The 27,969-nt window shown below is 44.4% G+C and overlaps 1 protein-coding gene across 1 annotated transcript in view; it reads left to right on the top strand.

The window, feature by feature from the left end:
* The window catches only part of Col6a6 (collagen type VI alpha 6 chain), a 141,469-nt gene that overhangs the window by 103,598 nt on the left and 9,902 nt on the right, over positions 1-27,969 (top strand). Inside the window, exons 28-36 of the mRNA XM_085827969.1 lie at positions 1,787-1,822; positions 3,201-3,263; positions 9,382-9,444; positions 10,844-10,879; positions 10,990-11,026; positions 13,650-13,661; positions 16,359-16,852; positions 23,314-23,410; positions 26,287-26,958. Coding sequence (XP_085684095.1) covers positions 1,787-1,822; positions 3,201-3,263; positions 9,382-9,444; positions 10,844-10,879; positions 10,990-11,026; positions 13,650-13,661; positions 16,359-16,852; positions 23,314-23,410; positions 26,287-26,958 — 1,510 coding nt within the window. The remainder of the gene's footprint in view (positions 1-1,786; positions 1,823-3,200; positions 3,264-9,381; positions 9,445-10,843; positions 10,880-10,989; positions 11,027-13,649; positions 13,662-16,358; positions 16,853-23,313; positions 23,411-26,286; positions 26,959-27,969) is intronic.

The following is a 27,969-nucleotide window of genomic DNA, read 5'->3' as shown; positions in this document are numbered from 1 at the left end:
TCCAAGATGGTATCAGGAGGAAAAGCCTCTCTTGCTAAAGAATTTTTGAAAATTGAAACTAAAACAATGAGGTGTTTTGGTAATGTCCTCAGAATATAGGATAATTGAAAGCATTAATATCCCACAGAAAAGGATATATTAAATAGCTTATGATGTTAGACTCTCTATAAATTGAATACATATGAAGTTTGTTATAAAAATGTGTGTGAACACGGGGAGTGCATGAGCGCACATATGTTCATGTGGCTATATGTCAGAGGTTAACATGGGGGTGAGGTGAGAAGCCTCCTTTAACCTGCTCCAGTCAGGGTCTCTCATTGAGCTTGGAGCTCTCTGTTGGGCTGAGCTGGCTGGCCACTGATCCCCTGGGATCACCTGCCTCTGCCCAACGGTGCCAGGCTGCCAGGGGTCAGATTCTCCTGCTTCCAGACTGAACACGTAGTGAGTGCATGAAGCCATCTTCCCAGACCTCCATTTAAAATTTGTACATAGAAATTTAAAGTATAAGCTCAGAATATACTTAGAAGAACTTTTGCCCCACCGTGCCTAACGTGCATTTTTTTTTACAAAGCTATAAGTTAATTAGGACATGGGATGTGTTACTGCTAGAGGTAGGAAGATTTGGGTAATTTTTCTTTTTGCCTTTTGAATTTTTTGTGTTTGAGGATTTTATTTTACATCATAATAAAGCTTTCTTTTTTGTAGATGAGTGATAATTAGAATTTGAGAAGTGGGAAGAAGATCAGGGGTTTGGTTGATGCAATCTACATGTGTAAATTTAAAGTGTGCCCTTAACACTGGTCACTAATAGGTGTTCATCAAAAGCTTTAAAACGTTGAAAGAAAATACAGTTTAGGGACCGAGGGATAGCTCAGCAAGAGTATTTTCCACAAAAGCAAGAGGACCTGAATTCAAATCCCCAGCACCCATGTAATTGCTCGACATAGTATAAGGCTTTTAACCTCATCTTAGCAGGGTGGGGTAGACATGCCTGGGTCCTGGGAGCTCATGGCTAGCCTAGCCAAAATGGTGAGTTCCAGGTTCTAGGAAGGACCCAGCCTCAAAAGTAAAGATGGCAGGTGTGTTAGAGAAGACAAATGCTGTCCTCCTCTGGACTCTACTGGCACTCCTTCACATACATACACACACACACATAAAACACACACACACACATAAAACACACACACCACATGCTCATACACACACACACATGTTTATATACACACACACATGCTCATACAAACACATATGCTCACTCACACATACACCACGCTCATACAGAAAGAAAAGATGGTTTATTTTAAATACACATTTCTCATCAGGTGAGGGTAGGAAACCTCTTCAATGAGTCTTTGACTGAAGTAAGGTAAACAAAGGACCTTAAGATGAATAGTGAAGTCTGGACTCTGTCTGGACTTTTTATATTTCCCCATTGAAACTCATCTGAGAAAGGCCATTTGTCACTGAGAGACACACAGCAGAGTGGCGCTCTCTTCTGTTGCATGCACTCAGATAAACACAGGCCATTTACAATTACCCCTTCCCTTTCTCCTTCAGTACTTCCTAGCTCTCATCTTAGATTGCTATCCTGTATGTGTAGCCCATGAGTAACAGAATTTAGAACTGGGATTTGTTCCTCTGAGAATGCTGTCTAGTTTCCAGTGGGCTCACGCCTTCCTTGATGCACAGTGTGAAAGCTAAACAAGGAAGATTGTGGCATTAAAGTCAATATAAATTTCCTTGGGCCAAGTGTGTATGTATTAATTTCCTCCACTGTTGATGGCAGGGGCAAGAAGGATTCCCCGGAGAGAGTGGACTGAAGGTACGTCCACTCTTCACAGCCTTGAGAGAGTCAGGATGCTCCAGGTACAGGGGATGTTCCCTAGGACAGTTAATGAGAAACAATATTCTACCTCAGTGTGGGGTAGCACAGGAAAGAAACAGGTTGCCCTCACCAAGTTTTGTTGTTGTTGTTTTAGCCTTTTTTAATTAGATATTTTCTTTATTTACATTTCAAATGCAATCCCAAAAGTCCCCTATATCTTTCCCCTGCCCTGCTCCCCTACCTACCCACTCCCACTCCTTGGCCCTGGCTTTCCCCTGTACTGGGACATATAAAGTTTGTAAGACCAAGGGGCCTCTCTTCCCAGTGATGGCCGACTAGGCCATCTTCTGCTACATATGCAGCTAGAGACATGAGCTCTGGGGGTACTGGCTAGTTCATATTGTTGTTCCACCTATAGGGTTGCAGGCTCCTTGGGTACTTTCTCTAGCTCCTCCATTGGGAGCCCTGTATTCCATCCAATAGCTGACTGTGGGCATCCACTTCTGTGTTTGCCAGGCACTGGCATAGCCTCACAAGAGACAGCTGTATCAGGGTCCTTTCAGCAAAATCTTGCTGGTATATATAATAGTGTCTGGGTTTGGTGGCTGATTATGGGATTGGTTTGTTTGTTTAGGAGTAAGAACTTTTAAAATATGTCAAGCTTTTATTTTTTACAGATAAAGGGAATAAGATAATCCTTTAAAAAGTTTTCTCCTCAAACATGCTCCTTCCCTGATTTTTATCACAGCTTAAGCGGTGGTTCTCGACCTTCCTAAGGCTGTGGTTCTTCAATACAGTTCCACAACCATAAAATCATTTTCATGGCTACTTTCATAACTGTCCTTTTCTGTTATGAATCAAAATGTAAATATCTGTGGTTTCTGGTGGTCTTACTTGACCCTGTGAAAGGTTTGTTTGACTTCCCCAGGGGTTTGTGACCCACAGGTTAAGAACTATTGGCTTAAAGAAAAGAAACTCAGATGGTGAGATTGAGCCTGACTTGATCCACCACCACCACCACCACCCCCGCCCCGGGAATATTTAGAAAAACTACCTGTTAGGTCACAAGCCAACGATGCTAATCTCTACCTCAGTGCCTTCCGTTTCTCCGGAAAGTTTTACTGAACTCAATGTTAGGCCCTGCAATAAGGTCAGAAGACCAAAACCAAAAGGAGCCCTTGGTTCTCCTGGAGGGCTGAACCCTGAGCCAGTGAGTGACGGGGTGTGCTGGGGAGAAATCAACACAGACTTCGTTTTAACTAAAAGACAAAAGGTATAAGACTTTACATCGGAATCCGTTTACAAACATAGACATGCCTTTGTGACATACGTATTTGATTTTGGTAATGATTTTAATCAGAGTGTATTCATTTAGGGTGATATCGGGGACCCTGGTGATCCAGGAGAAGCTGGTCCCAAGGGAGCCAGAGGCAAAACGGTAAGCTATCCAGAGGATAACTTTGACTCGTGTGTGTGTGTGTGTGTGTGTGTGTGTACATATCTGTGTAGGAGAGGAGAGAAAGAGGAAAGATACTAGTTGGTTTGTTGATTGTGTTCATGTGTATGATGAGTGTATGTGTGTGCACACATACAAGTGCACATGCTCAGTTCATGATCATGTATGTTTGTATACATACAAAGGTCAGATACCAATGTTAAGTGTCTTTTTCAATTATTTGCCATCTTTTTGTTAATATTTAATAATAATAAAAAAGAAAACATTGTGTGTGAGTGTTTTCCCACATGTATCAAAGTGTACTCGTGAATGCCTGTTGCCCACAGAAACCAAAGGAGCACATCAAATCTCCTGGAACTGGAGTTACAAGTGGGTCACGGTCCTGAGCTGTTCAGGAACCAAGTCCAGGTCCCAAGCAAGAGCAAGCATCTCTCTACTCCTTCCATCTTAGTGTCTAAGCCAGGGCCTCTCACTGAACCTGATACCTACCCACTCAGTTCGACTGGCTGGCCAGCAGGCCCCAGGGATTACAGATACACACCACTTCATTCTCATCTCCCAAGGCCACCAAGAAGGCCAAGAACTGTTTTAATGAACACATTGACCCATTCTGTTGCCAGTGTGCCTTTCTTAACCCTTGGAAGTAAGATTTTTATTAAAGGAACTTGTGTAATCCAAAGGTTTTTGCACTGACAAATTACATTCAGTTTATCCAGCCTTCCTAGAAAACTGATATCCACTAACATCTTGCTTTGATTCTCAAAGCTTTCGTGGAGCTACTTTTAATAAGGTGTCTATTAAAAGGTCCTGGCCTCGCTTGCCAGGTTTCTCCTGAGCTTTGTGAGATGTCTGGATGTTAAACTGAATTATAGGAGAGTCAAGTATCACCTGACTCTTTATGTCACGTAAACACAACTCGTCATCATGTGTCACAGGAGTCAGCTCACCTTGGGTTCCAGATGGTTAAAAATGTGGCAGCGCGTTCCTTTTACCAGTACTAGGAAAACATAGAAGAATCTCAAGTTCAAGGCTAGCCTGAGCTACAAAGTGAGCCCATGTCTCAGATAACAGCAGGATAAGAAAAAAGGATGGAACCTTTGCAGTTGTTGACTGTACACTTTAGAGTGTGGGTAAAGGAGATTGTGTTATGACAGGACACTCTGAAGACAAGTGTCTCTCAAAAGTCTTTGCCTCTTACCCTTCTGAATAATCTTGACTGGAAAAACTGGTCTACAATCCTGTCCATGACCAAGATCTTAGGGGAAAAATAAAACAAAAACACACAAAAAAAAAAAACCTTTTAGGAAAACATGTACTTGAGACAGCTTTCTGATGTGTCTTCATAGTGAATTTTACTGTGATCTAGTTTTCTCTACAAGCTGAACTTTACGGGTAGGGCTCATGTTTGGAGGTTGTAAGCTTCACCAGGGGCACCTCCTTCTCCAGGCTGCTCGCAAGGGGGCTGCTTCCAGCTCTAACTCTTGTATGTGTTTTCAGATGGCAAGCCTTTATCATTTTTACCCTCAGCAATGACGAAGACGAATATAATTAGGAAAATAATTGGGAAAGGCTTTCAAGTTAATCCAGATGTCACCGGCATAGAGACATCTCTGGATCACTTCCCTTGGCTCGTTAATGGAGCGGTTTAACTTGTACACCAGCAGCATGCTAACAAGTTCAGCCATTTGTCGGGGTCCTCCCTACAACAGTCCCATTCATCAGTTTTTAGTACACTTAACTGATGGGAGACGTGTGGGTTGGTGTCCTGGCCTCTGGGGATGCGTTTTGGTTCCCCCTTTGTTGTTCTCCTGTTGGGCTGTTATAACTTACTAATTTCTCTCCCTCTAACTGCTCTGTCCCCCTCCTTAACATGAGTAATATTTGGATTTGAAATGGAAATTTAAACACTGAAAATGTCCAGGTTTTCCCCTGGAAGAGCAGCTGTTTTCTCTGGAAAGATTTAGCCTTAAATTATGAATGTCTTTTCAGGTCTCTTGGAATTATTCTATTCTTAGCTTGAGTTCACTGAGTTTCAGATTTTAAAATCTGTAAACCTGTTTTTGCTGTGCATATATGTATATTTGTATGTATATTTTTAAAAAGAACCAAAAAAAAAAAAAAAACCCAAAATCTTTGAACAGGTTTCAAGCAGGGATGTGGGACTTTGGCCATCTGGAGCTGCAGAGCCTTCGTGGGGAGGCTGCCCGTGGGTGGTGTTGAGCGTTTAACTGCATCCATGGAGCCTTCCACTGAATTCCAGTTCTACCCAGCCTCCTTCCCTAGTTAGAGCAACTAGCTATGTCTCCATACGCTAGCATGTGGGGTAGGAAAACTTCTCCCAGCAGGCACTTGTGTTGAAAGAGTCAGGCAGCATCTTACATTTTCTTACTTTAAAATGGATTTTATCTTTCACCTTAAAAAATAAATTTAAAATGGCGATCCCAGGCTATGGTCATGGCTCACTGGTAGAGTGCTTGTCTGACATATCCTCACCTCCCCCACCCCAACCCCCATCACCAGCACAGAAGAGAAATTGGCAGTCAATCCCATCCTCTTTTCCACCTTCCTCTTGCTTCCTTTGTCTCTGAAAGCTTCATTCATCCAAGGAGAGTGTCTTGGAATTGAAAGTCTCCTTGCACTCTCTGAAGACATTTGCATATGCAACAGGCACGTCCTCAGCAGCCCTATCTGTTTTTCCTGTTGCCTGGTATCCAATAGATACCGTTCTGCAGGGACAGTGCATCTATCTGGCTGTGAGGTCTCCTCTTCTCTTCCCCTGCCAGGTTTCTCTATCTCCCTTCCACTCCCACGCACCCTAGATTTCCCACCATGGAAAAAACTGCCAGGAACCTTGTATTCATTACTTTTCTTATCACTGTGGTAAAGTATTTGACACAAACACACTAAGGAGAAAAGAAGGATTAGTCTGGCTCTCAGCATCTGAGGATCCGGTCCATGGTCATTTGGTTCATGGTTTTGGGGCTCATGGGCAAAACACTACAATGGTGGGGAGCAGAGAAATAAAACGGAACAGACTGGAGACAGTCTAGGTTTTAAAGCATATCTTTGGGTGAGTTATTCCTCCAGCTAAGCTCCTCTTCCTAGAGCTTCTAAAACATCCCAGAGAGGGCCAGCGTCTGGACACCGAGAGTTCAGAACACAAGCCGGTGTGAGGGGAGTTTCCCATGTAAACCCTAACAAGCTGATCAGAGGATACAGGCTCCTGGAAGGTTTGATGATACAGTGACCATCTGAAAATGACTTCTATTGCCTCCAGATGTGGCAATAGTGTGGCGAGTGTACAGCTCTGGGTTGGAATTCCTTCCTTGGAACTTTTTAAGTGATTATGTTTTCCATTATTTCTGGCGGGTTTTTTTCCTTTGTAGGAATTCAGAGCCCTATAAACTAGTGTTTTCTCTCTGGAACCCTGCTGGATCACCTCTTAGATCTGCCATGGGTTTGGTTACTGGACATATGGTCCATTTTTTTCCCCACTTTCCTGAGAATTAGCAGGTCCCTTGACCCTGAAAATATGTCCCCTTCCATTCTGTTCTTTTGCTGACTTTTGACCTTCCCCTGCAGAGCTCTCTGCTCTGTATATTGAAACATCTATCATCCAGTATAACGACAGAGTCCCTGAGTTTACTTCGTATGGTATTTATTTTATAGGTACAACCTCTCTTTGATGTTCTCCTTTCTGGGAAAGTATCTTGAGTCTATTTTTAATTTATGTCCCATACTTGACCTTTGAAAAGTTGGTTGCTAAAATCTGACTGTTCTTTCTCTGTAGTGTACTGTTCTTGTTTCACGACTGAGGCATCTCATCTCTCTGAGGATATGAGTGAATATTTTTAGGTCTTCTTTGTTCAACCCAGTTTCCTCCAGGTTTGCCTTCTGTCTTGACGTTCATCTCCCATGGATCTCAAGAACAGCAGTGCATTTACACTGAGCATTGAGTACAAAGAATCTGGTAGGAAACCCTGAAGTCAGGACCGATTTGCCAGTTACGAATTTCACTGATGGCCATCTGCTGGACCTGTGCTTAGCAACCCTTCACTATTGGTGTTCTATCTTCTTTGAACTAGATTTCCTTCTGGAAACACCATCTACCCTTTTTTAGAGGGTTCAGATCCTGATGCCAGTTTAGAGGACACTGGCAATGAGAGCGGGAAGCTCAGACTCAATGTGTACATTTTGGTTTGTTCTCCTGGTTCAGTGTGGTAATATTTGTCTTCAGCTCTGCCGAGAACCCTACCTCTGATTTACCTTTGCTTTTTCCTAGTGGGGAAAAGTGTGTCTAACTACCTGGTGAAAATTTCCCCACTAGTCCTCCGTATTTAGCCTCTTCACCTCTGCTTCTGGAGACCTCTGACCCTGACAAAGCCTGAGCTTCCTGGGAATGTGTGATACCAAACACACTGGTTCTTGGGTGTACCTACTGCTGGCTCAGGGCTCAGACTCCTCGGCTCTGCCAGGTCGGCTCCACACAACACCTATACATCTGCGTTCCAGGCTCCACAACGATGAGGCTCCCTTTATTTCTTTTCCTTGTACTGTTCATTTTTATTGTAAAATCTATTATGAAAATATTAGAAAGGGACAAAGGTACTCAAGTGGTCTCCTTTTCTTCCTCTTGAAGGTAAACATAACTTTTAAATAAAGTGAGGTCATTAAGTTATGTTTTTTAATACTGTCAATATCAATTGGGCACTGGAAGGATATTAGTGATTATTAGCTTCCCCACAGGTGGTGCTTTTATAGATTAATTTTTAAATAACTTCATTTATTACTGTAAAGGATTTACAAATCCTGACGCATTAAAAAAATGTGTGTGTGTATGTGTGTGTCTGTCTGTCTGCCTGTGGGTATGTGCCTTTGAATGCAGGTGCCTCCAGGGAGGGAACTGGATCCCCTGGAGCTGGCGTTGTAGGTGTGAACCTCTTGACATGGGTGTTAGGGACCAAATTTGGGGCCTGTGGGAAAGTAAGCCGTGATTCTAACCACCAAAACATCTCTCTAGCCCTCCTCTCCTGTGGCATTTTGAATGATTAAAACAATGTTGTTTCTTAAACAACAAACACACCAAACAACCCTAAGTCCTAGCTTTTTCTAGGACAAACTGTATTGTTAAATGTACATAGAAAAATTCTTACGTACGGTAAACAAGATAACTGTTGTTTCTATGCCACTGTTGCCATCATGCCCTTCCCATGACGGAGATTTCCAGCCAACCATTGACTGTTTTGTTGTTGCTAATTTTATGGGTTTGGTTCTGTTTTGTTCTTAGATTTTGTAGCCCAGCATGTGATCATAATTTTGTATGTGTTTTTTTTTTTCAATTTAGTTACCTTCATGTTCTTAAGAAATCCACACTACTTTGATCCAATAAAATTCAAAATTCTAGTCTTAGTAATCTTCAATAATAATCAGAATTATATATATGTGTGTACATACATACAAACATATACATACATGTATACATATATGTATATATTTATGTATAATATCATTGTTAGCAACATCAAACTTAAATGCCAATAGCAAGGAACCAATTGAATAAATCATGGTATATCCACAAAGCCGTGAAATACCATGAAAAGTTATTTTGTGTATAAGAATATTTAGTTACAGAAATTTATGTGTGTGTGTGTGTGTGTGTATAAATAATTTAAAACATAGCAGGGATACAAACACGGTAGTACATACCTGTCATCCCAGAATTTGGGAAGCAGAGGCAGGAGGATTATGACTTGGAGGCCACTCAGAGCCATACAGGAAGACCTTCTATAAAAGAAACAAAACCAAAAATAGAGGCATCAGCAAAAAGTATGGTACATACCAGTCTTTAAAAAGGATATCTTAATGCCAAAAGAACAAGAAAAGTAGCAGAAAAAATTAACAAGTAGTTTTTTTTAAGAACAAATGGATTGCTGTCCCTTCATGTATTTTAGAAATCTATCCATTTTCTAAAATGAAAATGGATTTATTTTTTTGCTTTGGTACTTCTACTTTTGAAATAGTGTCAATATTTCAAGTTTGAATTTAAGCCATTCACACATATATAAAATATGGTTTTAAGGTGACTTAATTCTGCTTTGAGGTATCTGCTGGGATTCCAGGAGAGCCGGGGTCCCCCGGGGAGCCAGGACCCTCTGGACGGAAGGTAAGTGGGAATATTTCCTGTGAAATCTTTATACTTTAGAGCTCAGGGCACAGACCTGCCACTTTTCAGGTGCACACACCTTCTGCCTTTGCTGCCTGGTGACATATTTCACTATTCCCTGTGTGTTCTAGAAAATGGGGCAAATTAAATATCTCCCTCAGGAAGGAAGAAATATAGGGTGAAAGTGAAAAATCAAGCCAAAATGAGGTTCTCTTCCAAAATATTTTCTTTTACATTTATAGGTTGGTTTATTTGGGAGATGACACATTGCAGGTTTCAGAGAATGAGTTCAAGGGTCAGTTCTCTCCTTCTATCACGTGTGTCCTAGTGACTGACCTCAGGTCATCAGGCTGCTGACTCTACCCTTACCCACTGAGAAGTCTCCGCAGCCTGAGCTTCTGCACTCTGCATGAGTGGGTTTGGTTATCCGTCCAGTCACGGCTTCCATCCTACATTCATTCAGTGAATAAAGTGTGCGTGTGTGTGTGTGTGTGCACATGTGTATATGTGTGTTATGTGTGTGTGGGGGTGTGTGTGTGCACATGTGTATGTGCATGCACACATGCATGAAATGATGAGTGTGCAGTGTGTGTGATTGAAGGTGTGTTCCTGTGGAACACACCTGGAGATTGTATAGGGCACCATGGCACTTTTCTCTCAATGTTTCTTTTTGAGAGAAGCCAAGACTTTCTGTTCTAAGATGGGACTGTAAAAAAAAATAATAATAATAAAAAGCTAAGTCAGCTTTGTTCTTCCCACTCCTCAACCTCTCCCGACCCCATCCCACCCCTTCCTGCCCTGCCCCCTCCCCACCCTGCCCGGACATACACATGTGTATATTCGCTCATTTGGGGAGAGATGCTGAGTGAGCTTTTCAGGTGTCTGAGGCTGAGCTGACCCCTTTGTCCATCAGCCCTGGATAGGAATGACCTAGGTTCATCTTGGGCTGTTGTATCACAGCGGAGATATAATATCAGGTGGGAGCTTCCAAGACTTGGGAGGCAGCTGGGAACAGATGGCTCAACCTTTGCTAGTGGCAAGCTGAACACCTGCTCCAGGGCTCTGTGGACATCTGTCAGGTGGGCAGCTCCATCAGGTTCTGGGCATCTGTCAGGTGGGCAGCTCCATCAGGTTCTGGGCATCCCTCAGGTGGGCAGCTCCATCAGGTTCTGGGCATCTCTGCCAGGATTTGGGGAAAGTGGCCTTGAAGGTTTGTGTGCACACCCCTAGTGCCATCTTTCACGAGGCAATGTGTGTCCTAACTGTGTTCTTTTCTCCTTTAACTTCAAAGGAGTAAACCCTTTTCAAGGGGTTCGCAGGGAAGTGTGGGTATACATCCTGGCCTACTGAGGCGTAAGTCTGCAGCCATAAGACAGATTTTGCTTATTTCCTTTCCTAGGGTATGAAAGGGGCCCGAGGACTGGCTTCATTTTCCGTATGTATCTCCTTTGCATCACGGTGCTTTGAGCATGCCATCAACTTTATTTTTAAACTTCATGACCCAGAGATGTGGTTAATTCTCCATGTTTTATTTTTGAACTGCAGACATGTGACCTCATTCAGTACGTGCGGGACCACAGTCGTAAGTACTCTGCATAAAACGATCCCCCTACCCCACTCCCAGTCTATCAGCCTCCTAGAAGGAAGTTAGCCAAATGCGCTCTCAGAACAGATGCAATTTGCCAACATTAGAGATGCCAGAAGTAAATTTTGAGTCCATGGGGAGGTAGTGGTGCCTAGTATATCATCTCCCCTCTCTGGTGCCAGTGTGTGTGTGTGTGTGTGTGTGTGCTGGAACCTGTTCCCAGTGTGGTTCAGTTATGTACACTGTAGGCTTTAAACCTGGGGCAGATGAGGGTCAGAACACACCCGATGGTCAGATCAGTCGAGTTTGAGAGTCTGTTAGTGTCAGACAGTAACCAACAGGACTGAGGTCTGCAGTGGAAAGAGGCAGCTGTGTTAATGTGGCCTCGGGGGTGGGAGCCCCGGCTTTGTGCTGTGCTCTGTTACTCTTTTCCTGGAATGATTGATGGGAAAATTTATAGTAACACTTATTCTGCCTATAATTTTCTCTCTCTCAAAAATGTAAAAATCCAAAAGGTATTCAGATTTGGCAAACGCGCTTCTGAATTTAAGACCCTCACAACAGGGTGTAACCCTTAGTGTTGTAAGTATCAACTGATGTTATAATTCTGTATTTACACACACCTACATTGTATTGAATATTGGTTTAAATAAGTATAATACTTCCTGAGTAAATACAGCAACTGAAAGGAAGAGTTAAAAGTTTCTTTAAGACATTTTTGGGAGAAAACCCAGATAAAGCAGACCCCATTTCTATAGAAGGTGATACTCTTAGAAACACAGAACTTAAAAAGCAAACACTATTTGCTTTGTATATGATATGTGTATGTATGTACCTTAGTATATGTGTAACACATGCATACGGAAGCCAGAAGAGGGCATCAGATCCCTTAGACTGGAGTTACAGATGGTTGCAAGCTACTGTGTAGCTGGAAATCCTCTCCAAGAAAAGCAAGTGCTCTTGACCACTGAGCTATCTTTCCTGGCCCAGACATACAGAATCTTAATGGCTCTAGAAGCCATTGAGTCAAGCTGCTCAGGACTCTGCCTTTCCCATAGCAGAAGGGATCACAGGTGGGAATTCACACCTGTACCATGAACCCATGGAGATAGGTCATTTTGAGGTTGAATTTGCACGGTAGGTTTCTCCCTGACACATGAGCCAAGTGACTAGTAACGACAAGTGTCGGAACCAAGAGTGGGGCCTGCTCCTTCATTATGTGAGGGTTCCACCCAGCATATCTGGCCCAAAGTACACAAAGTTGTTTCAGAAGTATGAATTAGAACCCAAAGGAAGTTAATAACGTTGATTTTATAAAGGCACATAGCCATGTAATATGGTCAGGGCTTCTTCTGGGCCTGGCCTTGCAGGGGAAGGGGCCTCTGTAAATTAGTGGCCTGAAGCAGCACTACCCAGTAGGACAATCTGCCATGGTGGAGGTGTCCCCTGCACCATTCAGCAGCCTAGCTGGATACAAAGGTAAAGAGTATCACTAAGAAGCTAAATTTTGCATTCAAGTATTTGAAATATAAAACCACTACCCGTGGCTTGTGGCTATGCAGTGTGGTCCAGCCAATGTTTATTTCTTCCAGAGTGTATCTATCACTTTTAATTATATGATACACAAATACATCCATTCGCAGGGGGACCCCTCCCAGACGCCCAAACATTTTGATTGCCGACATAATGTCACATGCGGAAAAGGTCACATCTGCCCTCAATGTGACAAGCTGCAGCCAAAACATGGGCACACTAAATACAGTGTCTGAACTCGCCTTCAGTTTATAAACTCTGGTCTGTCCCCAGGAGGTCTCGTTATGTATATTTATAAACATCCTAAACTGAAAAAAAATCTGAAATCAGGAATACTAGCAGTCCCAGCCTTTCAGATAAGAGAGACTCAGCCCATGCAGATATATGTGTACAAATAGACACACTCATATAGACAAATACAATTTTCCGTGCACACACATATGTGCATGTGTACATACGTGAGCTTAGGATGTAGGTCACTGGTGGATCACTTGCCTAGCTTAGGCAAAAGCCTGGGCTCAATCCTCAGCACTGCAAAAAACAAAAGCAAAAATAAGATTCGGGCCTTTGGGGCTGAGGTTGCCACAGAGTGTCACAGTCTTTAGCTAATCATGAGGAAGTGACACAGGCCCTGGGCTTGGTCCCCATTCTCCCTTCACAAAAAAACAACCAAACAACCAACACATACACAGGATGTATGTATGCATGCATGTGTGTATATGTGCATATAGTTGACATCTATAGATATGTAAGAAGTTATAAAGAGGGGCCAGGACCCTCTAACTTCCCAAATTGAGCTCAGCTGCTACGACACCATGGTCCCTCTCAGACAGAGGGTCTCCATGTCCCACAGCTGGCTGCAGGATGCTGTTTTATGGCTACCTGTTGTCCCTCCTCCCCCACCCCCACTCTGGATGGAACCCTGCTGTACCAGGATGCAGGTCACGGTCTGTTTTCTCCAGACTGCCTGTGGCCTTGAGTATTGAGTGAACATGGTCCCACTGCTGGTCAGTGATTTTCCTGAGCAGTTTAGAGCCCTGGTGTCCTACCAAGTGATAACCCAATCTCTCTTGTTCTTTCTCCCCAGCTGGAAGACATGGTGAGTGACCTTCATTTCCAGCAGGCTTTACTCAAACTCCAGGGTGTCTCCCATCCGGAAGCCAAGATCAAGCATGGCGATGATAGAATTGGACCTGGCCTTCCTTTGTTCACACTGAGAGCAAACACTTGGCCTGGAAGGACTCATCCGCTATAGCTGTGTTTCACTACAATTTTCCAAACCAACTGGAAGCCCTTTTGTTGTGAGGCATATGCTAATGACATGCATCTCTGTCCACCTACCTGATTTCTTAAAATATCCTTCCTCCCTCCTCTTTCTCTCATTTCTCCTCAAATCTCTCTTCCCACTCCACCTCTCCCTTTCTCTTCCCCCATCTCTGCCATGTCTTCTCTGTAGTTCAGTAATTAGGATGCAGAGGGCAGAATGAGAATAGAATCAGATAACAAGTGAGAGATGTGTGGTGGAGAGGATGCTGAGGCCTAGGTAGTTCGTGCTTAATGTTAACCGCCAACCTACCTCAGTGGCTTTTAGTCTCCTTTTTTGTATATTTTACCAATGTTTATTACATGATACATTTGTATATGTGTATATATATATATATATATATATATATATATATATGTATACACACACACACATATATATATTCATATAAGAGAATTCATATAAGAGAATATATATATATATATATATATATATATATATTCTCTTATATGAATTTACCAGCTTTTGACCTGTGCTAACTCAGTCCTTTAATAAGAACTTACTGAAAGCCTCCTGTGATCTAGACTCTTGTTTTGAGCTGGGGTCAGGGTTGACAGCAGACAAAATCCATTACACATTTCCATTCTCATGGAGAGTCCAGATAGAAAACAAATGAATAAATTCAGAATCTGAAATAAAGCACAGGTTGTAGTGTAATGGAATAAAGTCAGGAGCAGAGGTTAATACTTTTTAGATCAGGGCTTTTCCCTGAAGCAGCGAACTTGAAGTCAGGACTGAAGGAGCCACAGTTTTCTGAGTGTAAGGCAAGAAATACAAATGCCAGAGCTGTGGAACAGAGCAGACTTAGGCATTCCCTGGAAAGTAACAGAGAGAAGTATCCCTGCAGCACAGGGGTAGGGAGAGATTAGCATGTTAAAAGCAAAGGAGGTATAGCTAGAAGCTGCATCAAACTGACCAGACTTCTGATCCATCTCAAAAGGAAAATCATGTGTTCTCCCTCACAGCCTGTCATATGTATGTGAGTAAAGCTATGTGTGGGTGCAGCATCCCATGGAGAGGGGAGAACAGGAAAGGATAAATTTTGGCGGTGAGGAAGGAGCAGGTAAAGAGCATGAGTCATGACAGGGGATGTAAAGCTAGGTGTTTTTCTAGTCTTCACTCTGTTGTGGATTCCTTAGGTTTTCTTGTGGGTAAGTGGATAAAAACAGACTTGACAGCGAGGCTGCAAAAATCCGATGCAGAGGGGCTGTTCTAGCTGTGTAGAAGTTCACTAAGAAGTATGGACTAATCATTTATTGCAAATAACTTTCAAATAAGTCTCAGTCACTAATACGGCCAGAGAAACAAGATGGTAGGGTGGGTGCTGGTGGAGGTGGAGACGCCACCTGCCTTGTGTTAGGCAGAAGCCATCAGCACAAACTCTCCAGAGCTCTTGGGCTCCTGGAAAGAGCATGCTGGGTTTGAGGTGAGCCCTTAAGTATATTTTTTCCCCATTGAAAACTAAAAGGTTTTCTGTGTTTTCAGGCTGCACTGTTAACCCCTTCTTCCCTGTATCCCTAAATTATAACCAGCATCATTGCTGGTTTTGTACTGTAACCCAAACACAAAGTGAGAAGCACCAGGTCCACACTTTGTTAGGATTCATTCACCTTTTAATTGTAAGATTAACATGACTTGATTTTTGAAAAATCCACTCATCCCACTAATTAGACTCGGAGGCTAATAAGTTTGTCCCATCTCCCCTGAGATGATCTGATTTGGCATCAGCATGCACTGTAACTGGCCATGGATTTGGCATCAGCATGCACTGTAACTGGCCATGGAGGCATCCCTTTTGTCTAGGGAGCTCTGTAGCCCAGGATGACCTTGAACTTCTGATCCTCCCGGCTCTACTGTTCAAGTGTGTGTGTACAGGCATAAGCTACCATATCTGTCTTCTGTGATGCCCGGGATCAAACCCAGGACTTTGCAGATGCCAGAAGAGCACCATACTGACTGGGCTACATCCCTACTCCCTTATCCTCCATTTGCTTTTAATTATAAGAGGAGTCTCCACAGCCATTCCTTGAAAGTTCTTTTCCCTTGTTTCTTCCTCATTAAGTGAAATGGACTTATGTTTCAACATGATTAAAGTACAGATGTGAATGACCATGCCTTTGAGCTGGCTTCTGCGGGGTTAAGGACATTTCCAAACAGGTTCTACTATCTAGAAGGGACTGGGTAATTAACTTACAAGTTTAATCCCAAATCATGTTGATTTTAGACTGTTTTCTTTTCTGATTATCCTGGAGGAACATATAGCCAGCTTTTAGAACAGCCGTTTTAATGATTCAAGCTGTAAACATTTAATATTTTATATGTTTTAATATTTGGGTTATTAATTATTTAATGCTTAAATATTTGAATAGTTAGCATTTAAAATGATTTTGCTTTCTGTGTATTGCTTGTAGGCAAACATCCTACATGACAGGAAGCATGATTTTGGTTTTTTTTTTTTTTTTTGTCTTTCAGGAAAACCTGAGTGCCCAGTGCATCCAACTGAGTTGGTGTTTGTCCTGGACCAGTCCCGGGATGTCACAGAGCAGGACTTTGAGCGGATGAAGGGGATGATGGTCTCCTTAATTAGGGATGTCAAGGTTAGGGAGGCCAACTGCCCCGTGGGTGCCCGAGTTGCCATCCTAGCCTACAACTCCCACACCAGGCACCTCATCCGCTTCTCAGATGCCTACAGGAAGGACCAGCTGCTCAGGGCGATTAAAGCTCTTCCTTATGAGAGATCCTCCGACAGCAGGGAGATTGGCAAAGCCATGAGGTTCATCTCCAGGAATATCTTCAAGAGAACCCTTCCAGGGGCTCATGTGAGAAGAATCGCCACGTTCTTTAGCAGTGGTCCGTCGGCCGATGCCCAGACCATTACCACAGCAGCCATGGAGTTCAGTGCCCTGGACATTGTACCTGTGGTGATCGCGTTCAGCAACGTGCCCTCGGTCAAGCGCGCCTTTTCAGTAAGCACTGCATAAAGCCCTTTTTATTCCCGTATTTCACCAATCTTCAGAAACATCATAAGAAAATATATAGCTATATTTTCTTGCCTTCAGAACAAGGTCATTCCAGTTAGCGAAATGCAAGGGTAGGTGCTTCATTGCTATTTACCAAGCACTGGAGAAGTGTTCATTATCCTGTTGAATTCTCACAACTACTGTGCAAAGATGAAGATAGGGTTTTCTTTTTTCTTTCTCATTTTGTAAATGAAAGGCTGAGCCTAGACAAGGCCCACTTCTGGCCCAGGTTCCTCAGTTGCCAGAGCAGTGTAGTGATGTTAGGGTTTGATGCTAAGTTTGCTTTGCCACAGCTTTCCTAGCTGCTTACTGCATGGCCTCTGCCTCCAAAGATACTAAAATCAGGAGGGTAGTAAACAGATAGGCGTGTCCTTGAGATGGTCATGATAGTAGTCATTGCTGTGTGGTTTTGAAAAGCTAGCACACCCCTGTAATCCCAGCACTTGGGAGGCAGAGTATGAGAACCAGAAGTTCAGGGGCTTCCTTACCTACCTGGTGAGTTCAAGGCTTGTTTGGGGCTATATGAAAAATCTGTCTCAAAACCTCTTCTATGGGTGTGTGGAAACAGCTCAGTAAAGTGCATTAGGACCTGAATTTCAGGTCCCTAGCATCCACACAATGGCTAAGCATGAAAGTGTACAGTTGTAAACCCAACACTGTGCAGCGAAAGATGGCAACCTGGAGCTTACTGGCCAGCCAGCCTGAAGGAGTGGCTGAGCCCTAGGTTCATCTATCTCGAAAATCAAGGTAGAGAGTGACTGAGAAAGACATCTGGACAGCCCTTGGCTTCCCCATGCATGTCACATGTGTGTACAAATACACAAAAGAACACATCCATGTATCACACAGCCACATGAAAGCAAAGTAAATAAACAGGCTGATTTTTTTTAACTTCATTTATGTAAAAGTCCCCAGTTTATAAAAGAAAAGCCATTCCAACTAAAGCGTCTTCCATTAAGGATTAAACCTAGCATGTCGCATCCCTCAGTAAACCACCTGGGTTGGAGACAACCACCCCTTCCCATCCTTAATCGCAAAAGTCACACTGGCCCCAACAAAGTATCCTCCAGTGGGTGCTGCCCCAGTGTGATGTTGGGCTCCCCCGTTTATAGAGAGCTCCAGACAGCAGTACCAGGGTATTAGGGAATACATGGGAAAGGTCTCAACATTTGACAGTTCATGTAAAGAGTAAATGTCTCACCGCTGTGCCTTGGGACCCAGAACATCCTAGCAAGCGCAAGGGCGACTAGCTTTGCCCTTTTTAGTAGCTTGATGCTGTTTGATACTAATGGGACTGGTGTAGCACAGGAGATGGCTATTAGCATCAGTGGACTCAGAATTATATAAACAAAACAGGACTGATTCATCCAAAGGATACCGTAGGTAGATTAGGAAAGGCTGGGTCTAAGCCATGCAAACAAAGCCTCGAAGTTCTGTAAGTGATTTTGGTGAGAGCACCCTTGCAAGTTTAGTCATAAAACAAAGGACAACTTCATACCCTGTCGAAAACACTTGGTGGTGTTTGTGACGCGTACTTAAACCAACAGTGTTCCACCCACTCAGAAAGTACAGGGTATGAAAGGTATTGTGGTTTGGGGTTAGGTGTTTGGGTTTGGAGTTTATCAACCTTTTGCTTGTTAACATCCACAAAGACAGTTTCTCGATTCTACTTAAATTGCCTAGAGATTCTCTAAGTAATGCTCGATTTCAAAAAATCGGGTCTTGTGGAGCAGAGAAGACAGCCCAGGAGTGAAGCACTTTGCCTGGGGTCCAGTGTTTGAGTCTCCAGAATCCATGTAAACTCAGTGCAGTCGTGAGTCTGCAATCCCAGCACTTCTACACAGGGATGGGGCAAAGAGAGAATCCTCTGTAGTTCATGGGCTAGCCTGAAACGCACAGCAGCGAACAACCCCTGCCTCACATATGGTGGAAGGCAAGGACCAACACCGAGTGCTGTCCTCTGACACATGTCAAGGTCATACAAAGCTGCTGCTGCTGCCCCTCCTGCTCCTCCTCCTGCTCCTCCTCCTGCTCCTGTTCCTCCTCCTGCTCCTGCTCCTGCTCCTCCTCCTCCTCCTCCTCCTCCTCTTCCTCTTCCTCCTCCTCCTCTTCCTCCTCCACCACCACCACCACATTCAGTCCCACTCAAAGATTCTTAATTTGTTTATTATTTATTTTTAAACAACAACAAACTTCATAAATGTGGGCAGCAGCAAGTGAAGGATCTGAGGCCAGACTCGGCCCCAGGTTCATTACAGTGTCAAATGTTCAGCCCTGAGTTTGTCAGAGCTGTTCTGGGCTCTGAGAGTAAAAGGAGGAGCTTATATCTGCCCTTGAGGCTTATATCTGCCTAGGCTTGCTGTCTAAGGGGCTTTAAACAGAGGCTACCATGCCAGCTGGTTAGGACCAGATGCCTGATATGGTTATCTTTAAACAGAGGCAAGCATGCCAACAGGTTAGAACCGGATGCCTGACACAGTTCAGTCGCTTTGCTCTATTTCTGCCTTTTTGCTTCTTGTGACCATTTTTACATCCTGTGTCTTCCCTGGACTTAAACCATTAGCTGTTATCATTATGATTTTGTTGTGGTTGTTTTGGTCTTGGGATGGGGTTTGGGGGAGCGGGTTTGGGGGGGTGTTGTTTTGTTTTAGGGACTTTCTATCTCTGGCTGGCCTAGAACTCTGAGAGATCTGCCTGTCCTGCCCCCTGAATACTTAGGCATTATTTTACTTTTAAGAACAGAACCCTAAACTCAAGTAACACAGTACCTGAGGGTCATATTTTTAAATGCCCCTCACATGTATCATGGCTTCTCTAGATCTCCATTCACCTGAGAGCTGAAAAGGCCCAGCTAAAATCTGGTACCTGTGCAGTTGTGTCAGGGTCTCTAAAGCCCCAATCACCCTTGGGGTTTCAAGTGCTGTGACAAAACACCATGGCCAAAAGCAACTTGGCAAGGAACACGTTTATTCTGTTTACAGTTTCACATTCTAATCCATCATTGAAGGAAGTCAGGGCAGAAACGACATCGGCAGGAACCTGGAGGCAGGAGTTGACCCAGAGGCCATGGAGGAGTGCTGCTTACTGTCTTGCTCCCTGTGGGTTGCTCTGTCTGATTTCTTAGAGCACCCAGATCTACCTGTCCAGGGGTGGCACCACTCCTTGTGGGATGGGCCTTCTCACATCAGCCATCAATCAAGGCAATACCCCTGCGAACTTGCCTCGAGAGAGCATTTTCTCGACTGTGGGTCCCATGTCTCACAGAGCGCTAGCCGTGTCAAGTGGACGTAAGTCTTGCTAGCACAACTGACCTTCCCAACCCTCTCTGTGCATTATAAAGACAGACAACTTTCCAGTCTAGTAGAATGCCATCTCTTTCTATGTGCCATCTTACGGAGCCCTGTGATGACTATGAGAGAAAAATCACCCAACTACCCAGGGATGCCCACACTTCATCTGCAGCCTTGTTAGCTGTACTCTCAGCCATGCTGGCGCATCTTTGCATTTTTTCAAGAAAATAAGCAATAAGAGAAATACAGAAACTTACCATTTTAAATCCCCAGCTGACATTCAGTTCAGGGATTTCTGGGTTTTTTTCTTTCTTTCTTTCTTTTTTTAATACTACAGCACCCCCATGCTAAGCAATAGGATCAGTGATCCCTAAAACAACATCTTTCAAACTGTATGAAGAGATTACTCGCTGGGGTGTCGGGAGTATGCAGGTCATCAGTGGACTCTTCCTAATAGAGCAGCTCATTAGAATCTGTAAGGAAGATCTGTGTCCCGTTTTATATCCTTGTGCGGATACATGATTAAATGTGAGCATCCATTATTAGGCAGGGTCATTGCCAGAAATGTGGAAGTTGTTACACTGTAGACACATAGAACACAAAGCTAGTTAGCAGATGACAACATTCCCTGGACCATCTCCCGAGAAACATCACTCTTAATTACGTAAGGACCCACTGATGCACAGCTAAGGCATAAAAGCAGCTAGAGCATGGAAGCTGGTCCTTGTGAGGGAAGAAGCCTTCTGGACCCCACGCCTATCCCGGGCTCGCTTTCCTTGCTTGTAAAGCAATGAAGCTGGCTTATGTGGTTTCTAAATTTTCTCAGGCTTATTCTGAATCATGATGGGCAGCAAGAAAAATCCTTGTGGCCCACTCCTACCCTGGATGTCCCTCCCACCCTCTCTGAGCTGACTGGCCGGGTTTCTTGTCACTCTTTACAAGAAGACATTTGCACGGTCCATGAGTGACACAGATGCTACTGAAGATGGCGAGAGGAGGCTGAGATTGTGTTCCACTGCACGACGTCCCATTGGTGTCACTACAGCTCCTGTGCCCCTCCCTGCCCAACCTCCATGACTGTCCCCTTGGGACACATCATGCTCCTGTGCCCTCCCTGCCCAACCTCCATGGCTGTCCCCTTGGGACACATCACGCTTGCTTTTATTTTCTGCTGCTTCACCCAACTATGGAGCACTCTGCTCCTTTCTCCACGGACTCAGGTCTAGAAATATAACCTACACCTTCAGTTCTCACAGGCACTCCAAGCCTTTACCTCTAACCCAGGAAGAATATCAAGGAAAAGCAGTGGGCAGCTTGAGGGGAAGCTGATGAGCGCAGACCCCTCCATCTGCTCTGTGTGAGATAAAAGAAAAAAAAAAAGAAGGAGAAAGAAACGGGCAGAGATAGGGCTAAGTCTTGGGGAGATGCCCTCCTCCATTCTTCTATTTTCCCTCATTCCTTGGGCCACAAGAATATAAGCAAATTGACAACCAAAATTAGTGGTGACACTGTTTAACATTCTCTTGTGAGCTAGGTATCATAGAAGCAGGCTCAGGCCCAGGCCTAGGTGGCTTTCTTTCCTGAAACATCCCAGTCCCTCCACAGCGGCAGCATATCATAGCCCATCTAGGAAGCTAGAGGATGCAGTCTTGACTCTGCCCTAGCAGGAGAGACTCCGCACTGTTGGAGAATATAGAACATAGAATATAGAATATAGAATATAGCCCACTGTGTAACTGCAGATGGTTAATTCTAGATCATTGGTTCACAACCTGTGAGTCAAGACCTCTTTGGGGGTTGAATGATCCTTTTACAGTGGTTGTCTAAGACTATTGTTAAGTGGGTATTTACATTATGTTTCATAACAGTAGCAAAAATGTAGCTGTGAAGTAGCAACAGAGATAATTTTATGGTTGAGGGTCATCCCAACATGAGGAGCTGTATTAAAAGGGTCGAAGCACCAGAAAGGTTGAGAACTGCTGCTCTAGACAGCCTTCCATCCCTCAGGACTCCGATTCTCAACCCCTAAAAGAACAGTTCAGATGCCCAACCATGGTCCAGTTGGCTCTGGTCAGAGAAATGGTGTAGCCCTAAGTAACCAGGACCTCTGTGATTACACCTCTATGGATTAAGTATGGGATTGAGGCTCACTAGGGAGAGAGGAGAGCTGTTTTACTTGATACTCTAGGAATGATTCCCTGGAGACAAACAAACATCGTCTGACCCATCTTAGCCACAGGATAGTATCACTATAACTTTTCTTCACCTATCAGTCATCTCCCAATTGATGGGCAAGTTTGCTAATCTTGGTCAGTGGGAGAATCCTTATCTGCTCTTCGTGCTCTCTGAGCGGGCCCAGGCTTGCTCACCAGTCACTCATCACTGTTCAGGTGAGCCAAAGGTGTGGTTCACTTGAAACACTGTGGATGCCTCTCAAAACCACCAACAGTGCGGAGTCTCTCCTGCTAGGGCAGAGTCAAGACTGCATCCTCTAGCTTCCTAGATGGGCTATGATGTGCTGCTGCTGTGGAGGGACTGGGATGTTTCAGGAAAGAAAGCCACCTAGGCCTGGGCCTGAGCCTGCTTCTGTTGATACCTAGCTCACAAGAGAATGTTAAAACAGTGTCACCACTAATTTTGGTTGTCACTTTGCCTGCATTATAAAGAGCAGCCCTTGGTTTCCTGCTTCCCTGGGACTTGGTGTGAGGTGCAGGAGTGGGAGGGTAGAGGGCAGGAGTGTGTGTGGGGGTCTTTTCCATAACTGACTTGAGTGTAGGCAGTCTCTCTTGGCCAGTGTTAATATTTCTCTGAGCTTCAGTTGCTCTATATGAAGAATAAGGATGAAGAATTCCCCCCAGATGGCTGGGTGATATGGATAGGAAATGCTTTATGCTCTCTGCTCACCCATGCCACCCACTGTGTGCCACTGACTGGGACATTCTATTAGATCAAGTAATAGAATTCCCCTTTGACAGTCAAGAGTTAGAACAAGCCGGACCACCTCCCAGCATCCTTGTGGGGTTGCCCTCCCCTGACCTCAGCTCTCAAATAGAGCTGGAAGGCTCCTCCATCCCAACGCGCTAAGCAGTTCTTTCTCTTGCTTCTGCCTTCTTCCAGATTGATGATACTGGCACGTTCCAAGTCATTGTGGTTCCCTCCGGGTCTGACGAAGGGCCAGCGTTAGAGAGACTCCAGCGGTGCACTTTCTGCTATGGTGAGGCCCATGGGAAGAAGTGAATTTGATCAGGCCTGCTCAATGTGTTGAGTCACCATTGGCAGGAGCAGCTGGAACTTGACTGTAGGGATAGGCACGGCCTAGGGCAGACCTCACTGGGGCTCAGGACACACACTGGATCTTCCACACATGGAACTTCTCAGCTCAGCCTGCAGGGCCCTTCCAATGCACCCCAGCAGGAAGCTTATACTCCTGGCCCTTCTACTACTCCTGCAGCTTCCAGGAAACAATAATAATTGAAAAGCAAAACAAAAACCTTAGCCTGTCTCCTTGCCAAGTTTTTCATGCTGTAAAGAATTTTATATGTTTTCTAAATCTCAAATGTATATACACACACACACACACACACACACACACACACACACACACACACACCTGCCCCCAAAGGCTTTGGAGCAACCTGGCACCTCCCTTCCTGGTTGGGAACTGTTTTTCAGTGCAGTGGGAGTGGAAGACAGCAACTCAGACATCCTCACCCAGGAGTCTTCATGGGCTCCCAAGAGTTAGACAACAAAAAGATTTGCAGTATTGACTGTGGTGCACAGTCTGTTGGCCTAGCTGGAAACAGCCTCTTTCCTCCTCCATCTGATGTTCTGTAACCATGCGGGAGCCACTGGGGTTACAGGTAGTCGTGACAGCAGGCAGGTCCCCCCCCCCCCAACCCCGTGTCTGCTCTAGTCTGTCTACTGCTCTCATTATTCTGCCTGATGCCGGCTCTTGTGGTGACAGTTCAGACTTAAGCTACTGGGCTTCTTACGCTCTCAGCACGGTTTTAATTGGTTTACATAAATTGTGTCCATCTAGGCTTATAACCACACTGAAATGTTCGAACTATTATTAAACATTGTACAGATGAGGGAGATGAAATTGAGAGAGATGTGATATTCTCCTCAGGGTCCCACAACCAGATCAAACCCAGGGAAGCTGGCTCCAAAGTGCCTTTAATTTTCGCAGACTAAGAGTCTCATTCTATTCCCTGAAACTCTCTCTTTAGACCTGGAGAAAGACAGTATGAGACCTTCTCCATGTGCAGCAGTAGGATGCTGGGGTTTGCTGTGTAGATGACCTCACCTGGAGAGAGTGATTCTGAGAAGGGAGCAGACGTTCCCTGATTCCTTTTCCGTTCCCCTCTACAGACCTGGATTCAAGCTTTCTGCTCACACCCTCCAGCCCTGTGGATTGTACTGGGGAGTTTTGGATCCGAGCACTCTCCCTCCTTCACATAAACTGGTGAAGTGCTAGGATCCAGCCTATACGCTCTTAGCTGCGCCCCTGGACATGTCAGCTCCAACAGTGTGCTGATGTGTTGCACAGTCATTAACTGCACATATGTGACAGGGGATAGGCATTTGGCTCTGAGCCTTGGCTTAAACCCTTGCTTTGTCTCACAGGCATATAATGGAAGATATTTTGGCAGTCATTTCCTGCAATTAAAAACACCACAGAACAGAGCAAATGGGCAGCCTGCTGTCCCTGATTTAAGAAACGGCTCTGCACACAGGTGACTATTCCGTCATCTGACCACTATTCAGAGTCATAAAATGTCACTAAACTTCAGTAAGGGACTTCAGCTGAGCCATCTTTATTGAGTCCATGAACAAGCATGAAGATGGAAAGTTTGCTACACCCACAGGATCCACATGCTAGCCATTAGATTGTTCACTTAATAGTTGGTATTTATGGCCCATGCTGATATCTAATTTCCATCTGTATGCTTGTTACTCCATTTCTAACTTCCCCTTTGGTTTCTAAGGAACCCATTCTTACCCTCAGTCATCTCATCTACTAACAAACTAGACAAACCCTCAGCATCTGGGTCAGCCTGATTCCCCGTTAGTTGCAATCAGTAATACAGAGACCTAGCGGTGGCTTGTTCAGACGTGATATCATGTTTGTTATGTGATAAGACCAGAACATGGACATCCCAGCTCTCAGGTAAAGGGGCCACCCTGTACCTCATGTGTCCTTATCTCTAATGATAAGAAACTGCAATCTAGCTCATCGGGTAAAGTGGCCCGTCTCCAAACATGATGATTTGAGTTCAATCCCTAGGACTCACGAGGAAGGAGGAAACTGACTCTTGAAAGTCCTCCTTTGCCTCCACACACATGCTGGGCTATGTGTACCCATGTATAAAACAAACAAGTAAGTGTTAGAAACACCATTGACAGAAACTTCTAGAAATATAGTGCATTCATTATGAATGTACTCCCCTGCTTCAGTGGGTTCCATGAAAATAGATGAAGTGAATTCTAGAATCCTCTCATTTCTAATTTATCATATCCCCCCATTCATTCATTGTGGTCACATTCAATAAAATCCACTCTCTGTTTTTTCCTTATGGTATGCATGCATAATGAGAGAGGCATATTTATAAAAATGACTTCACTTTATGGAAGAACACTTTTTATAAGGGGTATGAAGTTATGAACTCTTACTTAAGTTGAAATAAAAGATGCATTGCTTTTTAAAGCCTAATTTTGAAAGCAGCTGAGCTTTTCACAGCTAGTGTCGTGATTAAGGCCCGTAGTTTAGCCTGCACACTGTCACCACTAGAAGTTCTCTTACAGTGTGTTCTTACAGCAGAGGACGAATTGCTCACTTCAAACTTTATACACACAACAGTCAAGATTAAACTTCAATAGAACACAATTTAAAAACTGGTAGCATGGAGTCAAGGACTCACAGCCTGGTATCAGATCTGGACATCTTGGTCATAAACTCTCTTGGTGTCAAAGTTGTATCTATTTTATGAGCAAAATCTATGTATTTCCTGCATGCTAAAATAGCTGAGGTAGAATCTTCCTACTCTTTGTCTCGATCTGCTTAGTAACTCTAAATGACTTGGTTTGCAGATCTATGCAAGCCGGATGCCTCTTGTGACCAAGCCAAACCACCCCCCATCCAGTCCTACCTGGACACTGCATTCCTACTGGATGGCTCTCGGCATGTGGGAAGTGCAGAGTTTGAAGACATGAGAGACTTTCTGGAGGCACTGCTAGATCACTTTGAAATCACTTCAGAGCCAGAGACATCTGTCACTGGAGACAGGGTGGCCCTACTGAGCCATGCCCCCCTCGACTTCCTACCCAACACCCAGAGGAGTCCGGTTAGAACTGAGTTCAACCTAACCACCTATAGCAGTAAGCACCTCATGAAGAGACACGTGGAACAGGCAGTCCAGCAGCTGAATGGAGATGCTTTCCTTGGCCATGCCCTCGGGTGGGCACTGGACAATGTCTTTTTAAACACCCCCAATTTGAGACGAAACAAAGTCATATTTGTGATATCTGCTGGGGAAACCAGCCACCTAGATGCGGAAGCCTTAAAGAAAGAGTCCCTACGAGCCAAATGTCATGGGTATGCCCTCTTTGTCTTTTCCTTGGGCCCTGACTGGGATGACAAAGAACTGGAAGACCTGGCCAGCCACCCCATAGACCAGCACTTGATCCAGCTTGGCCGAATTCATAAACCTGACCACGGATACAGCGTAAAGTTTGTGAAGTCCTTTATAAACTCCATCAGGCGTAAGTCAAAAAACTGTTCCTGTACATAAGATCCTGCTCCGTAATTCCCCAGAAGGGCAATGTGCTGCGTGCTTGCTTGGACACCACTTGTTTGTCTTCAAGGGCATTGCAGGGTCAGAGAGGAAAATATGTAATAATGGATGGTGGAAGGAGGACACTCTGGTTCCTAAGCATTTAATTTTCTGGCTCATCATTTTTTTTTTATGTCTCTGGTTCCTATGGAGAAGCAATCATAACAAGCAGCTGTCCACACATCTGTCTACACAGAGAGGTGTAGTCTGGGGGGGTGTGAAATCACAGCCTGGACTCGGGCTCCCTTGCCATGTAACCCTAGAAAGCTGCCCTTTGGTAAGAGGTTTCTGCAGCTAACACAGAGAGAGAGAGAGAGAGAGAGAGAGAGAGAGAGAGAGAGAGAAGCCAGAGAAAAACAGAAACAATTCTTGGCTTTGCTTGGACAAGTTCCAAAGTATGAGCTGGGAGTGTTAAGGAGATATCGTTTTTATCGGTCAGAATGAAAGGCATGGCTTTGTATAACTTTCTCCCAACTTCATGACCTTGTAGGATCCACTCACGAGAATAACTGTGCCTGGGAGGAGACAAGCATGGGCTGTTTTTCTTGGCTGGGAGTCCTGAGAAATCTGCAGTCCATTTTGGATGCAGCAGGGATGGCCAAGGAGCCATGTCCAGATATGAGGCTGAAGGTAGACAGGCCGTGGGTAACTATATCTGTTTTCAGAGCCTGCTGACTCTTGTCCAAGGGAGTGCAGATAAGGAGACAGGCATGCACAGGTTGAAGAAGGCCTGTGCGAGTGCCTGGCTAATTCCTAAAACTGTCATCATATTGAAGAGCGAGGTGGGTTGAGGCTGCAGATGTGCTGAGCAGTGTAGAGAGACTTCTGGTGGGGTTGATGGTAAATCCTACTCAGTGTGAGTCTAGGACCAGCACCAACTACCAGCTGAGGCTGGTTAGACGCAGGCTTCAGCCCCACCCAGATGTTCCAAATCAGAATT

This window comes from Mus caroli, unplaced genomic scaffold, assembly GCF_978045245.1.
Source record: "Mus caroli unplaced genomic scaffold, Mus_caroli_1 scaffold_11, whole genome shotgun sequence".
Taxonomy (NCBI): Eukaryota; Metazoa; Chordata; class Mammalia; order Rodentia; family Muridae; genus Mus; species Mus caroli.
The sequence above is the reverse complement of the archived record's forward strand: the minus strand, read 5'-3'. Positions and strand labels throughout refer to the sequence as shown.